Here is a 16,735-nt window from a genome sequence, read left to right as displayed (position 1 = left end):
ACTGAAGGTCTGATCCAGAAGGAACCATTGTCCCATCCTCAATGGATTTCCCATATTATTAAATTAATTGCACTTCTTCAGCAGCCTAAGCATATGAGGGTCTGTCAATGCACAAGTCCTGTTCCAGAGGTTATGACAGCTATGCACAAGGTTCTCTGCTATTTAGACTTAAAATAGTCCTACAGTTATTCAATTCTTGCAGATCTTTGATCTCTTTTTCAAAAGATCTTGGCTTGCAGAAAACACTGAGTTCTGGTCTTGGTTCTCCATCCCACGTAGGGGCTTTCTCCTCTCAGCGTGTAGCAAAACAACCTGGCCTGATCTCCTCACCCGCTTGAAACAACAGTCATCACTTATCGAATGCTACACTTACTTGCCAACATTTCTCTTCTGCTTGCCATTACCTGTTTTCCACTGAAGCCTTTAGAGCTGCGAGTATCATCTCTCTAACTCCCTCCACAGCTGACCCTCTCATCTTGGTCTGACTTCTCCCTGAGATTTTGTTATTACAGTTGTCCCCAAGCTTCCTCCTTGGCAAGTGACGTCATTGCCCTCTCACATCCCTTGCCTCTCCAATCCTCCTCGTCTTTCTGCTCCACAGACCTTCCTCCATGAGCAGCCACCTGCAGCTCCCCCTCCTCATCCTCACCACACATGGGCAGGCTCTTGCCTCTGGTTTGCAAGACTCGCCAGCCCCCATTTACCAGCATCTCACCCATCAGCAGCAGCAGATCCAGGCACAGGCAAGGATATAATCTGCACACTACATCCAACAGGAGCCCCGGTTCCACCATCAGCCCCATGATTCTATCTGCAGGGTAACTCCTATGGGTTGCATTATGCTTTAATTAAGCATCAAAGTATTTCCATGAGTCATGTGAAAGATATTATTTTATTTCACAGCTGATAGCTCAGTCAACTGAATCCAGCACCATTTGGATTATGAAGGGCACAATCATGAATACACTGTGGTATATCCTCCAACAGTCATCTTTTTCCAAAACAAATATTAGTTGATTTCTGATCTGGTGCTTCGTGTAATGACATGCCAACTGTATAATATGTTTGGTGGTTTTAAACCCTGGGCTTTTTCCCCACCAAAATTTCTATTGGGGCTATGAAGATGAAGAGTATCTCTTATAAAGACCAAGTTTTGTTTTCTTTTATTTTGCTCACTGCTACACAATTTTAAGCTTTTCTGCAAAAATAAAATTTACAGTGCCTATAGAAACTGAACAAGCATGCTGCTGACTGAGTGAACATTTGATCAATGCATCACAGCAAAGCTAAAGAGAAGGCTAAAGGAAGAGGTATAACATTTTAAAACCTAGGCAGTAGCATTGTTATGCTTACTTTGTGAGGCACTATTTTATGTAACAGATCCTTATTCCACTCTAGATGGGTAACAACTGTGAATTATAATTTTATTTTCCACTTAGTGGAGCCTATTGACTTGGACTAGTTCTTGCCAGGAAACCAGTTTCGTAATAAAGGCAGTAAATTCTGATTTTGTGCTTGTTTGATAATTAATAGCGCGGTGTCAGCAGCAGTGCAAAATGCAAGTATGATTTCTTTTTTCTTCTGCAAGTCATAAAAGATGGGTTATAAGTCAATGACTTGATGCTGAATGTCTAAGGCACATATCATTTGCCAAATGCAGACTCAGTGATGGTTCAGTTATGTTGGTGAATGTATGTGTGCAAGGTCCTCTACTAGTATCTTTGTCCCCAGGCATAACTATACAGATACAGTTACACTGGCAACCATTTTTTCCCCTCCAGTGGAGACACCATTCATAGCAACACTGCTTTTCCTTTATTGTAAAAACAGTGGCAAAAACAGGTGTGCGCAGGTGTTGGTATACTTGCTAGTTCTAAGTATATATATGTTTATCATAAATGGAAAAAAGAGACACAGAAATGAAAATGCCACATAAACTTGACACTATTGAATTAATTTTATCACCATCTTCCAGTATTTACCAAGGCCTAAAATAAAAACAATAGCTTTAGTCTTATCTAAGCTAGGGTCACAACTCTAACAGATGGTTCTATCAGACAAGCTTTTACCATAGACCAGACCTGAGCACCTCACAGCCATTACTGATGTGGGGACCCTCATGACAACGCATCAAGATAAGCATGTGAAATTCCCCCTGGCAAGCATGAAGCAGGGAGTGAAGCCTCAGTCCAGCTGAGTATGAGTGTGCTTCTGAGTACAGAGGACTACCTATCTCCTCTGAAGTGATTTACAGCCCTAAATGCAGGACTAGGCCCAAGTGATTTACCTGAGAAGTCACTGGATGCTCACATGCTCCACCATGGGCGCTCAAGCCTTCTGCTGGACCAGGTAACTCTCCCAAGGACATCTGTAGCAGACTCAGGATATGAACCTGAGTGACACTGTGTGACTTTCCCTCTAAGCTCAACTTCCAGCATAGATTCTATAAACTGGGCCTATATAGTGAGCTCCTTCAGCAAGGAGCCACGCTAGCCCAAAGTGTTCTGCGGTCTCTGGGGCTAAGTGTGGTTTCAGAATACTTGTGCCATTGCAACACACAGTGCCTTTTCTATACAGTCTTTTTTTCCCTGATTATTCAGAAATTTTAAAAATAATTTGACAACTGGGAATTGCGTGACCAATACTAACTAGCTGCCTTTCTTCAATGAAAACTCTATGACAAATCGGCATCTGTTGTAAAGTGACAAATGCATCTTTCCCCCTCTATAGACCTTCCCACCTGTTACTCCATGGCTGATCACACCATTTATGTGCTGCTAACAAACTGAAAGTTGCTTCACTTTCAGGGTGACCGCCCTTTGTAAAGAAAAATGAAGGTATTATTAAATGAGAGAATTGCTTATCCTAGTGAAAATTAGAGCAACACAACCACAGATCTTGTATTAAGGCTTGTGTCACTTGCACATGTTGGCCCCCATCTCCCTGAATTTAAGGTGCAGTAAAGCAGGAACAGGAGGATATGTGGCCCCATGGAAAGAACCATGCAGATATTTTGACTTTGCAGCATTTCTAATCCTTCGCCATCCTCCTGACACCTTCCACCTCCTGCCCCTTCTTGCTCAGCCACACAACCCTGGGCTTGCTGCTCCTGCTCTTCAGGAGCAGCAGCAACACCGGCACTGCCCAGAAGGCTTCAGGTATTTTTTCTTTTTTCTCTGGCTCTGCCCCCAGTATAAATCTACTCCATACTGTCTGGGAATTATTTATATGGCTATAATCTCACCTCCCAGATCATCCAGGCAACCTGGCTGCTGCACCTGACCGAAGCTCACTGACTTCCAAGGGCATAACACCCCCATGTGCTTTTTAAAATCTGCTGATATATGTAAGAGAAAGTCTGGGAAAGAAGCAGGTTAACAGAAGTCAGTGTATTATAAGGTATTTCTTTACTATAAAAGTGTTATTCTTTCCTAAAAAGCACTAGCAATCAAGGTGGAGAGATTGGGGATGCGGGGAGAAAAACAGAGAAGGGAAAGGAAAAAGGGAGGTACGGAGGAAGGAAGGGAAGGAGGAAGGGAGAGAAGGAGAGAGGGAAGGAAGGAGGCAGGTTTGGTGGCTTTCTTGTTTATTTTCATCTTCTAAGAAAGAAAAAAAAAGGACAAAACAAAAGAAGAAAGAATACTTAGAAGGCAAGGTTTCCATAGGAAAAAAATATTTTATTTTTTAAGAACAAATTCAGTTTGAAACAGACGTGGAATGTGATTTTCATAATTTTCATTTTCTGGGAACTAATTGCAATGTGGAACTAAAGCTGATTTCAAACTTATGACCGGCTAGTTTTAAACAGAACAAAACAAACAAACAACAAAACAAAAAAAGAAATTATTTATAACTCAAGCATAATACTGTGTTACTTACAAACTGGACAAAGAAATTTTTAAATAAATATTCATGGTACACAATTTCAGCACAAATATGCGGCAATTTGGCAACCTTTTATACCATTTTTTTCCTCAATACAGTGCAAAGGGGAATGACACTGCCTTTAAACAAGCTGTAGCTAAATACATTGCAAAATTCAAATTTTATACAAAACATCTTGCTCAGACTTTATAAAAAACCAACATTGCTCTATATACACAATCTGGTTAAGAAAAGCCATTTTTGTCTTGTTTTCATGTGATTTTTTTTTTATTATTTAAAAAGGTGAATAAGGCTACTGTAACACCCCAAATCCATATACAGTAAATCTGAACCTATTTACAGCATCTTCACTTAGACATGATGGTGCAAATTCCAAGTCGGGTGACTAAGGATGATCATACAAGCAAGGCATTTACAGTAACTTTTCAAAGCTGGACCAACGTCAAATAAAGGAACAGTTGGTAGATTGTCATAATTCTGCACCAGACACAAAACAGACGCACAGTACATTTTTTTTTTTCAATTGGTTGCAGGTTGCTCTTGAGCAATTCGTCTGATTTTTTTTCACAGTTTAGTACATAACTAGAATGTAGCCAACTGATGAAACACAGATTTGACTTAATAAAAATCAGTATCAGTAAACCCATATTTTCCTTTCTTCCCCCTCCCCCAAAATAAAATCTTAATGACTTACAAGAGAACCTTGTATGGATGGATTCACAGAAAGGAAGGGTTGTTGAAAAGAATTACATATGTACTGTAGTTAGTCACCATGGTAACCTTCCACAGAACCACGGGTTGGGATTTTTTTTGTTTTTGTTTCTTTCTTTTGGACCAACATCCCAACATCATTTTCAGGTTCGGGAAACAGAGAAAGTGATCATTTCTCTGACAGAGTTTTTTATTTTTTTGTTTTGTTTTTTTTCTTGCAGGTGCTCACCGGAGGTCTGAGAACCTAAAACGCTGTTGCTACATTTTCTTTCCAAATCAGAAAGCAAAGTGTTACCATAGTAACATGACTATGTTAGAAATGTCTATTTGCATAGCAGATATAAAAGTAGAGTTTTTTTATTTCCTCCCCAGGGTGGGAGCTTTAGGGGAATAGGCATGCTAAAGAGAAAACTTTAACCTGAAATCCCCCTCTACGAACCTCAACGGAATCTACAGAACACATCAACCTGTAAGGCAAGGGAAAACACAACACAGAAAATAAATGCCGGCACACCTTGTCATTGTTAAATACGTTATGCAGTAACATTAAGCTCCTGACATTTTGGGCCTTATATCTCCCAGTTTTCTCGTATGAGATGCTTTGGATTTTTTTTAATATATGCTCCTATTCTTATTTTTCGATGGCTGATGATTTTCCCAGAAGCAGTTTCTTTTTTTAAAAAAATGTGTGTATATATATGTGCGTGTATATACATACATACACACACACATATATGTAAAATGATGACAAGTTAAGACTATTTAATTGCCACAAATGAATTTCACATCTTCTGGTGTAGATTCTGTGCAATCTCAATATATATATTAGTAAAAAAGGAAACCAAAACAAGAAAGAAAGATCGAATGAAATAAAAACTCTCACTTTATATCCCTTGTGTTCTATACACCTATTATAAATAAGACGTATCTTCCTTCTCTATCTCAGTGTCATAATTTATTTTATTCTTACGGACTGCAAGAGGTTTGCCACATGTGCTTTAACTTTGCCACAGAGCACCAAAGAACGGCTGTGTCAGTCACAGTACCTACACACACTGTGCAGGGACAGCACTACAATAAACCAAAGTGTCAAAAGGCTCAGTCAGAAAGAAATTCTGTTCTGCTTTTAGAGATGACAAAGGTTGTTTTTTGTTTTTTCTCCCCACAGCTTTACCAGTGATAGAATTACAGCTCATTTGACCTGTTGGCTTATAATCATCTTGGTCAGATTTGGCTCTCTGCTATTTTCTTAAATGCTTTCCCTGTATTCAGTATAATGCGATAGCATAGCAGCTGAGTCTGCTTAAAAGTCACCCAAAGCAGACTACATTTTCACTACAGCTTCAAAGCTGTATATTTTATTGCCAGTACCACAACAGCCCTGCCCTAATATATCCTCAGTGGCCTGCTATTGTCTTGTCCTCTCCAAGCTTGTTCACTCACTAACAATACCCCTTTGTTCTACTGTATTGAAGGTAATCTATTTTTTCTGCACACTGGTATTTGATAACCGTGAATTCCTTCAAATGCAGCCCTAATCCACCGCGTGTGTTATTGTGTCTCCTACTTGCCCCTTAAAACTTAGCATAACAAAGTGCTGTGCTACCTACATGTTTTTGTTGTTGTTTTTTTTTTTTTTTCTTCCCAGCTCCTATTTTTGAGGCAGCAGTATTCAACTGCAACTGCAGTCAGCCCTTCCCTCCACCACCCAGTCCTGCTCTTGACTTTGTTGACAGCCTAACTTTTTGGCTGGAAGGCTCCTTACTATCAAACACAATTTCTATAAATGCATTACCCATTCGAGTGAGGCTGCTATAGCAGATGGATGGAGCACAGATCTCCAAACATTAATGTTCCATTAGTGATTCAGGAGGTGGAGTGAAAGGAAATCTTATGTGAAGGATGGCAGAAGCCCGGAAAACAGAAACAAATGGAACAGTGACAGACTAAAAGCAAGAGAACTTTAACAAGTCTTACTTAGACACCAAGGTCTGTGTGACAAATCCAGTATGCACTGAGAGAGACACACAAAAGTCAGAAGATTGCATTTCAAGCTTGATATATCCTAGAGCACCTTCCCAGGATGCCTGGAGCTATTAACATCCACGGATCACTCCATCTTCCCTTGGCTTCTGTACATGCCTGAAGGCCCACAGCACATGGCTTTGAGGATGATGAATGTAACAAGAGTACAGCAATCAGAATGGGCATCTTCTACGTAAAAGTCTTCCAGCTTTTCGTGAATATTCATTCACCAAGATAGGAATTCTACAGACTAGGTAAGCTGTCCAGCTCGCGTCGGCTCCCAGAGAAAGAGCTGTCGCCTTCTCCCCCCCGTGCTTGAGTCAATGCCAGTGCACAAGGCGTCATCACAAACCCCAACAGAAAGCATTTGACCAGTGAGTTTCCTCTACGACTCCACGGTACCACAGAGCTGGTTGTGTGTTTCTCAGACCTTGTAATAAATGTTTGCCGGACTCTGAGGAGGCATCTCTTGAACTATGTACACTGGATGTCCATAGTCGCCACTGACCTTTTCATAGTGGGGGCAAAAGACACTGTCTGCAGTCCTGAGAGGAATGATAATGTCACTGGGCTCAGAACCATTGTTGTTGCCACTGCGTTTTGGGGTGGCTAACGTACTAAGTGAGAGAGTTGTCGTGTGTTGTGGGGAATGCTTCCTGTGTCTTCTCCGGTACTTCAACAAAAGAACCACCAAAGTGATGATGATGACGATGAAAATAATGCACCCTGATGCAATCCCTGCAAATAAGGCCACCTCTGAACCCAGTATACTGGAATGCCCAGCCTTACTGCCATCTGTGCTAGACCCTGGAAAGAATGGAAATAAAACAGACAAAAGTTATTGCCATCCTGCCACCCGTTTACACTGCTTAAAAATGTGTAGAGTAAGCAAGACTGGAAGAATTAACTGACAGCTAAACTTTGACAAACCAATTACCCTTTTAGATAGCTAAATGCAAACAGCTGAAGTCAGCAATCAATATTAAACAAGACTTTGTGTCTGTTGGTCTCACTTTTGTGCTGCTCCCAAATCACCCTGTTTCATACATCATCATCCATCAGCGGTGAGGACTGGCACTGACAAGGCAGCCTTTGATGCACTCTGCATCTTTTAACAGATGCTGGCCAGCCCCGGGCAGCAGAAAGGGGTGGGACAGGACGGTGAGGGGAAAATAACACAGGGAAATGACAATTCTCAGGACAACTGGTACCGTTCAGTGTCACACTGTTCTTCTGCTATTTTATCTTTTGCATATTGATTTAAGTTAATCCGTCCTTAGTGCCGCTTTACATGGACTTGTTATGCTTGCACATGAAACAAACGAGCTTGAGGCAGTGTGGGAGACAGGCAAAATGTCTATGGCATATACCTGTTCGTATGAACTTACATTTACTAAAAATTAAACACCACAATGTATTTGGCAGTCAGGAAAAGCTCATGTGCTGAACAGCCTGTTGAATATTTGGTGCCATCCCACCGTCATATTATTTGTCACGAAAATTAGAAAATTAAATAAGCACTCGTTTGACACTTTCTCACTTGAAAATTTGAACCGGCTTCTCTCTCTTGATGCTCACTCACATGTGGAGGGAAGAATGCTGCAGATGCTTCATCCACATAACTGAACTTTTCCTACTGGAACCTCCATAGGAAATGGCTAAAGCCTGCCCAGCAACAGCCATATCAAAGATTAATTAGCCCAGTAACTAATGACAAAGCTAGCAAGGAAAACTTGCAGTCATTTTCAGGAACCCTAGAATCAACTGTCAGCAAGTTTTGCTTTCTAGCATTCACTGAATTTTCTTCTAGAGACCTTGGGTCTTAAGAGTTAGTTTTTTTCCTTGTTCATGTGATGTCTGAAATGCACTCTCAAGATATTTGTTTGGAATGAGCTATTTATCATGTTTGGATATTTAAAAAACAACAAAACGGAACAACAACTTTAAATTTAGTGAAAGACCAACCATTCATGTGTAGACTTTATATGGTCAGTTAAAAGATCAGGACATTAATTATAGATGCCTTGAAATAAACTTTATAAATGGCTGTCAAGAACCACTTGGTAATGTGTTATACGGGAAGAGAAAGACAGAAAGACTCGTTCATCTGCCAGAGTACTAAATATAAGGCAGCATTTACCATCGTAAAGCTGCTTAGTGAATGTCCTATCCAAAAACTTTCCTGTAAATGAGTGATATTCTCACAAGATGTAATTAACTTCTACTGCAGAGTGTAAGAGGGGAGAGAGCAGCTGTTGCCAAAACTTGCAGCTCCCAGTCACTATCCACTGGAGCATCAGAACTGGCTTTTGCTTCATCTCCGTTCGAAAACATTTGTTCTTCTGGCAGTTTAATGGTAAAATAAAATGTGTCTGGGGACAAAGGAGAAGACTCCACCAGAGCCCTGTCCCAGGGGCGAGCACCACCACACCTACCTGAGTGGTCCTTCACAAAAGGGCTGGTGGTGGAACTCTTCCCGTTGGTGCCAGCTTCCTGCTCGGGGCGCCTGGTGGGATCCGTGTGCCGGGGCAGCCCCGCCGAGTTGGGATCTGGGGGAGACAAAGACGAGTCATGCAGCTTCGGCGCTTGATGGTACGAAGGAGCCTCGTGAGGCGGCTCTAGGTACCTCGTGAGACATGAATGGCTTTGAACAGAAGAATCTTTATGCAAAGGTCTGGGAGACATAAGTACGTAATTTTCCTTTTAAAGCAAAATGGTTATATTAGTTATTTCAGAGGTTCAAATTGTGAGGCCATCTGCAGAAACTATAGGGACTCCTGTAATTGGCAAGAAAAGCTCTGCAGATGACATTTCAGTTTAACTGAGGAAGCTGATTGACTACTAAACCAACTTCTACTTAGAAGAATAATTCTTTCTTCCTGCACAATAGGTTATCTATATGTGAAAAGAGACAATGAACAAAAACCTCACTGTAATCAGAATTCATAACAAGCAAACTATAGAAATATTAGCTTCCCTCCTTTCATGTATTTTAAACAATTTTGAACAGCAGAGTTGTGGCTTTTGTTTTTAAAATAAAAAATAAAAATAAAAATGACTGAAACACACTACTCCCAGGTGGCCTTTCCTTCTAGGGATCTCTCCAATGAATAGATCTTATTACACTAACCCTCCTCCTGTAGAAATCTGTCAGTAGCCAAGGAAGAGAAAATAGGCTTTGCTTTTAGACTATAAGGGAGGAATGACTACACTAGATTCGGTCGGCTCTCTGCTCTAGACTGCTGAAAGAAGCCTGGAAACTAAAAGGACACTTAGACTGATCAAAGTGAAACAGCAGATGGTCTTTACCTTGTCCAACTTTCATGAGGATCTTCATGGTTTTTGTCTGGCACACCCCTCCCTCCTGGTTATCCAGGCCCTCCAAAGACCCATTTGATGTTGCTGATTAAAAATAAAAGAAAAATAAATAAATAAAAATAAATAAAACTCAGGAAATCAACAGGCAAAGTGATGTGAATATGAATGTCTGAAAGCAGAAATCTTTCAATCTACCAGGACCTGTCCTTGTTGCTTGGGCTGACCTATGGAAAGTTGTGAAATGTTGAAAGCCAAAGGAATGAATATGCTAGTAATCCATACAATATATACAAATAGAGGAATGTGTTATCGAGGTTTCAAATTTACCCAGCAACCTTTTTTTCTATGCATAATTGACTGAGTGACTTGGATGAAAACACAACACCTAGCTAAAAGGTGATGTAGCCAGCTGAAAAGGAAGCCTTGGCAGGCTCAGAGGAGCAAAGCACTGAAAATTCACCTTTTTTTTTTTCTTTTCCCCAACAATATCTTTATAATCACCACATTACACCTGCTTCCTCTATTACAAATCTCCTGCTGGAAGAAGTGAACGCGTACAAAAGACCCAGGTGAAAGCTGAGATTCTGCACTGATTGGAAAACCATTTAATATTTTAAAGTACAATCTCACTTTTCTCAGCATTGAGGAGCCTCTGTGGGGGCAGGTGGCGGGGGGGGATACGCTCTATTCTCACGGAAACCTTTTAGCTCGTACAAACAAAAGGCTGCGTTTATATTGTTCTCGCTTATCTAGGCGCTGCCTGGAACCACGCAACCCCGCTGCAAGCCGACACTGCCACGCGGTTTGAGCACAAAGTACAACTCCCTTGGAGAATCCAAAACGTTGAGTCACAGTCTAGGGGTGCGTCGCTGCTGTCACCCGAGCCAGCTGTTGCTTGCAAACCCCCAACAGCTGCTGGAAAACGATTCGGCAGCTCCTCAGCCCTGGGCATCACTGTGACTCAGCTCTTCCCCGGCACTGGCCATGGCAGCAAAGCAGGCACGTCCACCTCGGCTATTTCGGGAATGCATCAGGGGTCTTCCCATCCCGGTTGTCCTGGGGTACAAATTTCACCATCATTTCTTGGAGCTGCTTAACCAAGGGCCAAAACGCAGGTGCGAGCGGGTGCATGTACATGCACCGGGCCACCAGTTGGAGAAAACTAATAGAAAATAGGAGATAACGGAGCTTGCTGCACGTCATGGCCATGCAGAACTGCTTAAACAGCACTTTCCTGCCTCTGCCCCTCTCCTTTCAGCTTGGGATCTAATTCAACCAAGGCGTCACACTGTTCGGACCTTTGTTTTTAATTCTCGCTCCTTCTCTTTCACCTTCCTTGGGGATTTTCTTTCAAATGCAGCCGATGTATATTTCCTTTTTCCTTCACAATGTCTTCCTAGCCCCATGGCAGTATTTTTCTTGCTCTAATCTTCTCTCTAGCTGTAAAGATATAAACCCCATACTTTTGAACCCTGCTTCCTAGCCTTTGATCTGCTTCTTGTTTTTGTTCCACTTCTGCCTCTTTTGTGACTAACTCGAATTACAGCCACCCTACAAACTTCCCAAATTGTGCTTTCTTTTCCTAAAATTCCCTTCTCCTCATATGTGGTCCCTCCCAGATCCTCCTCTTGTTCCCTCCCCCTGTAAAAACATGACAATGGCCATTCGCGCAACTACTTTTTTTTTTTCCAACTTGCAAAAAAAGGCTTTTTAAAATAAAAAAGAGCAGAATGAGTAATTTAAGATAAAAGCTGATCTGAAATATGCCACTGCATTGCCAGGCTCTGAAAATAATGGAGACATATAGGTTTGTTTTCTTTAGGATTTTTTTTTTCCAGAGGGAAAAAAAATCAATACTAAGAACAAGTTCTGGACATAAATCAAATGTGTCTTTGCTGAAAGTGTTTTTTATGACCTATTTGCCAATGTACCAGCACAAGGACAAGGGAAAAAAACCAGTAAATAGAAATACCAAAGCTGAGCATCAACTGAAAGTACAACTAATAAACACTGACTTTGTCTTGTGGTTTCTGTTTTTTAATCGAGGCAATGGGGGCTCACATCTCCTTAAACACCTTCTACTTGATTTTAATTGAATAGAGTGCTGCTGCTTCTGAACATCAATGCTTTTTTATTCTTTAAAGGCCTATCCATTTAACCCACAGAGCAGGAGACCTCAATAAGATGCAGAGGATGCAGTCTGACCTCAGTACAGAATAAGAAAGTAAGACAGCAAAAAGAATGCAAAATTACTTCAAACACAGTTTCCAAACGGGGAAGCCCAAATGTACAATGAGTCTGGTTGTATGCCTACGCGAGCGCAATCTGCCTCGCTTGCTTGCTAAAAGAATACTTTCATAGCTTTGATGTCAGATGAATGAATTTGCAGAAGTATTCACTTTTTCCACAGTTCTTCAAGGGGATTTTGGAAAGCCTATGTTATAGCTCAGAGTAGAGACTGCTACATCCCGAGGAATGGGGAGTTTTCAAAGAGGAGCATTTCAGTGACAAAGCAAAGTTTCCATCTCAGCTTCTTCCTGTAATTAAACTGACAATTACCCAAGGCCACTGGAGGAAATTATTTTTCGAAATTCATTAAGACTATCGAAATATAACCTCACATATCCCTGGTGTACCAGGAAGAAAGTGGGTAGTTTTAAACACATCGTTTCAAGCTTTGAAAAGCTGCATGAAGAAAAAGAAGTAATCTTCAACATCAGAGAAAACACAGTTTCATACTGCTAACGCCCCTTGACAGTTTACTTGCGGAAGTCAAACAAGGGAGTACACAATATTCCTCAAACACTTGCCGCTGCCCTTCTATATTGATCTCCAAATGAAAATTACACTCATCGTACCAGCTCCTCCACCGCACTCACATTTCTGCAGGAACGTGACCCTGTACCTGGAGCTCTGCTCACACTGAAAGGATATTTCCAAAAAAAAAAGTGTCTGCGACAAAGAATTTTGGATATAATCGCAGAAACGTAACACAGATTCTTTGCATCTAAAATGGAAATGCTACTCTCTAGTATGTTTATATGACCGAATTTTAGACATTCCATTCATTTCATTTTTATATACTTTTCAAATAATATTTAGCTCTAAATATGAATATATCTTAGAAGCAATTACTCACACATGAACTACCATACATGTCCCTGTGCTAAGAAGACTAGATACTACTTAAATATTAACATTAATAAACATAATTAATAATATAAAGTTTCTCATGAGTAGTACATGTTCTTAGGATCCCACACTTCACTTTGTATTAATACAGCAACAGACAGGAAACTAAAAGAAAGAACAATGTTGCTAGACAGGTAGCAAAATATTTTTAAATCTTTTGATGGATAGGTACCTCTGATTTTCTGAGACCTGTCCTGTTTCACTGGTGTCAATTGCAAAACTGATAATTACAGTCAAAAATGCACTAAATTATTCCGTCAACAGTTTATCCACACCTACAAATAAACACATCCCTCGTAATTTTAGGACTTTCTAACAAAATCATAATAATTTATAGGCAATGTTTACAGTGGTCAGCCAAAAATGATGTTTGAGCTCTGTATAAGCACTGCGGATCTGCATTCCTTGAACACATCAGCAGCTGCCATTTTATAAGGAATGTAAGTTTGGGTTTTCAACCTTCAGAAAAAAACCCCCAACTTCTTACGAAATTACAGTTAAAAGTCTGCTGATATGTACTTACTTTGGATAAGCTAATACACATTTTCAGTTTTGAAAACACCGCCATAACAAGTCATATCCCTTACACAAGAGGAAATGAAATTACTCAGACCAAAGAATTTCATTCCAGCTCTGCCTTCCCCTCTTGGAAATATAGAAATTATTAAAAAAAACCCAAAAAACAAAAAACAAAACAAACAAACAAAATCCAAAAAACAAAACCCCCCAAAACATGGAACTCATGTAAATCAATATACGATGTTTTACATTTATTTGCTTTTAAAGCTTCACAAGTGTTGTTTATTGTACAAAATGCATTAGTCATAAATGCAGATGCAGGGAATCTGAGTGAAACAGAGTCAGCTGACGAGAATAGTTCCTGGCTATGATTCTTAAGCAGTCCCCATGGAGAGGAAGTAATATTACATTTTAATATGTCTTCATTTGATTGTTATTACTCTGCCTCCCAGGAGGCTAAGCCACTGCATGGATCTTGGCTGTTTTCAACCTATCAGGTTGGTAACATTGCTCTAATCAGATGGAGAATTAAGCTGCTGGATTTGTGCCTGTGTATAGCTTTCCATTCACAAAGAGATTAGAAATGAAGGCACAGTCACAAAAATTCAACTTCCTTCACTTACAAAATGAAAAAATGCCATCACAATTACTTAAAAGAAAACATAGGCAGGCCAAAATCTCAGCCTCTTAATTCTGCCACAATTATTACCCGTACCTTTATGTTTTAGGACGATGAAAAACATTACCTACTTGCAAATTAAATGTCAAATCCTTTGAACCAGCACAACTTTATAATATATTTATTTCTGGAGTTTGAATACGAGATGGACTACATGGCTGAAGAGAGAAATTACGATCGTCGTGCTTAATTTTCCTGTGAAAACTAAATGGACCTTAAACCACAGACTATAGGAACGAATGAGTGATGTCAACTGATGGGTCAGGGCAAAATTGGTTTTGTCCCCCCTTAGTGTGCTGGATGACACAAGCCATTTGGTAATGTATCAAGGACAAATAACTGATGGAGTCATCACGAATTAACTGCTGCTGGTGTCCATCTGTTAATATAATAATGAGAATTACAGGTTTCTTTGGGGTAGATTAGCATTGTCCAACAGCAGTGAGTTTCACTTTTTTTTTCTTAAATACTGCTTGAATTCAGCATCATAAAATGGGTTTCTCAAAACCAGAGCTAAATAAAATCAAATAACCCTACCCACCTCCACTTTTCCCCAGCTGTGCTTAGAAATGGAATGGAAATACCGAAACAGCAGCAGAAATCCACAAAAGCTTTAGATCCAACAGTAGTAAGAAGTTATTCTTAAAGCAAAGCTGCACTTGATCTCATATGCACTTGCAGGATTACTAAGCCCATGTAAAGCTTTTGAGGGTTTTTTATTTTATTAAGTAATAGAACACTGTTTTGGCCAGGCATCATGTGTTTGTGCTCTGACTGCTTTCATCTGCTTTTGGTCCTTTTAATGACTCTCTTAGTAAAGCATCAAATAAATAATTATTCTTTCCCATAAATTATCTAAATTTATGGGGCAGGTTTAAGAACACCAGAAATCCCACAGTGAGAAACCACAAATCACAAGATCACAACATGGAGGTTGTTTCTAGACCAGCCAGGGATGAAGAACAAGGGAGCTGAGGTAATAGAAAGAGTGTTTTAATTAAATGAAATTAAATTCCTTTTTTTTTCTTCTTCTTTTTTTTCCTTTCCCACTTAGTAGCAAGGCCAGATCTGCATGGAGATCTGAAACAACCCAAAAAAATTATTCAAGCTACTCATGAAAGAACAGGTAGCTCGGCAAACACTATGTTGGGTGAGCTGCAGATGGTTTAGAGAGAAGATAAATATACTAATTTCAACTACTAGCAACTAACGGTTTACCCTTGCTTGTGGTGACAAAAAATGAAAATGACACTGAAACCGTCACTTTTGAAAACAATGAAATTGTCTTCTGAAGTGTAACTAGCAGTGGCCCCAAACCTGGACCACAAAATTTCAACGCATTAAGAACCTGTCAATGTGCCGTCTGGGTTTCTATCTACAGACTGGAGACCTCCTCTGTTTAACAATTTGTGCTTGAACAGTGAAAGCACACCCTACCTTTTCTAGTGATCTTACAGAGGCAAAGAAAGGATCTTAAATAAAAAAGATAAAAACCTGCTTGATTTGCTCAATTAATACAATATAGGACACTGAGACAGCAATGAAAAACGTATAAAAAACATTTACCAATAATTTTGCATTTTTCTAACATGTTTGGGTTTATATTTGTCCTTGCAAAGTCAAGGTGGTAGCAGAATTTGGGGAATTTCTCCACGTAAACAACATTCAGGAACTCTCATTCTCTCGATCTTATTCCATACATTTCTTCAAACTGAGATAGATTTTTTTTCTTAAACTAAAGCTTATGGAGTGTTTATAAATATTCTTGAAGCCAGTCTTTTTTTCTCCCCTATCCACATATGAGGCAAAACTTCTATGTGAAGGAAAGGACCAGAAATATTCCTTTTTCTTTTCCGCTTCTCATCCTTGTTGGTTTTTAAATTAAGTCCTATGTTGTAAGTCTCAGGATTTATATCTAAACAGGATCCGCAAATTGTATTCTGCACAGCAAGTAGGCAGCAATGCCCTCCCCAGCCAAGCTGAAACCAGAACAAAATGAAGTAAAATAAAAAACAGGCCTCTTCTTGCCTAGAAGGCGGCAAAGGCTCTGTAGTGAGATTTTGTGATTCACTTTTCTAACGACTGCTGTAAAACATATCTTGCCCAAATGTGAATGGCATGACTTGTAGTACTTAGATGGGACTCATGGTACAGGGTCCTTTATATAATTCCCCATAAAAGTCTTCACTTCTATTCATAGGTTAAGAGAGCAACAGATTTTGTTACTGTTTCAATCTTTTTTGGGGGGTGCAATGCAGAGGACCCAAGCCAGACAGAGCAAATCAGCTCTGTACTGTAATATACCTCAGTATATACCAGTGTTCTAATTCCAAGCACACCTCTGGAAATCCACAGACTTTCCTTCCTGCATCTCATGGCATCCAACTGAGGACTGCCCAAGCACAA

General features: G+C 40.0%; 1 protein-coding gene across 1 annotated transcript in view; it reads right to left on the bottom strand.

Moving 5' to 3' along the window:
* Positions 1-3,802: 3,802 nt before the first annotated feature.
* EFNB2 (ephrin B2) overlaps positions 3,803-16,735 on the bottom strand; it is a 44,517-nt gene continuing 31,584 nt past the window's right edge. Inside the window, exons 3-5 of the mRNA XM_065638287.1 lie at positions 9,931-10,023; positions 9,057-9,170; positions 3,803-7,428 (exon numbers count right to left, since the gene is read on the bottom strand). Coding sequence (XP_065494359.1) covers positions 7,046-7,428; positions 9,057-9,170; positions 9,931-10,023 — 590 coding nt within the window. The 3' untranslated portion in view covers positions 3,803-7,045. The remainder of the gene's footprint in view (positions 7,429-9,056; positions 9,171-9,930; positions 10,024-16,735) is intronic.

The sequence above is a fragment of the Caloenas nicobarica genome, chromosome 1 (genome assembly GCF_036013445.1).
Source record: "Caloenas nicobarica isolate bCalNic1 chromosome 1, bCalNic1.hap1, whole genome shotgun sequence".
NCBI lineage: Eukaryota > Metazoa > Chordata > Aves > Columbiformes > Columbidae > Caloenas > Caloenas nicobarica.
This window is presented reverse-complemented; position numbering and strand designations above follow the sequence as displayed.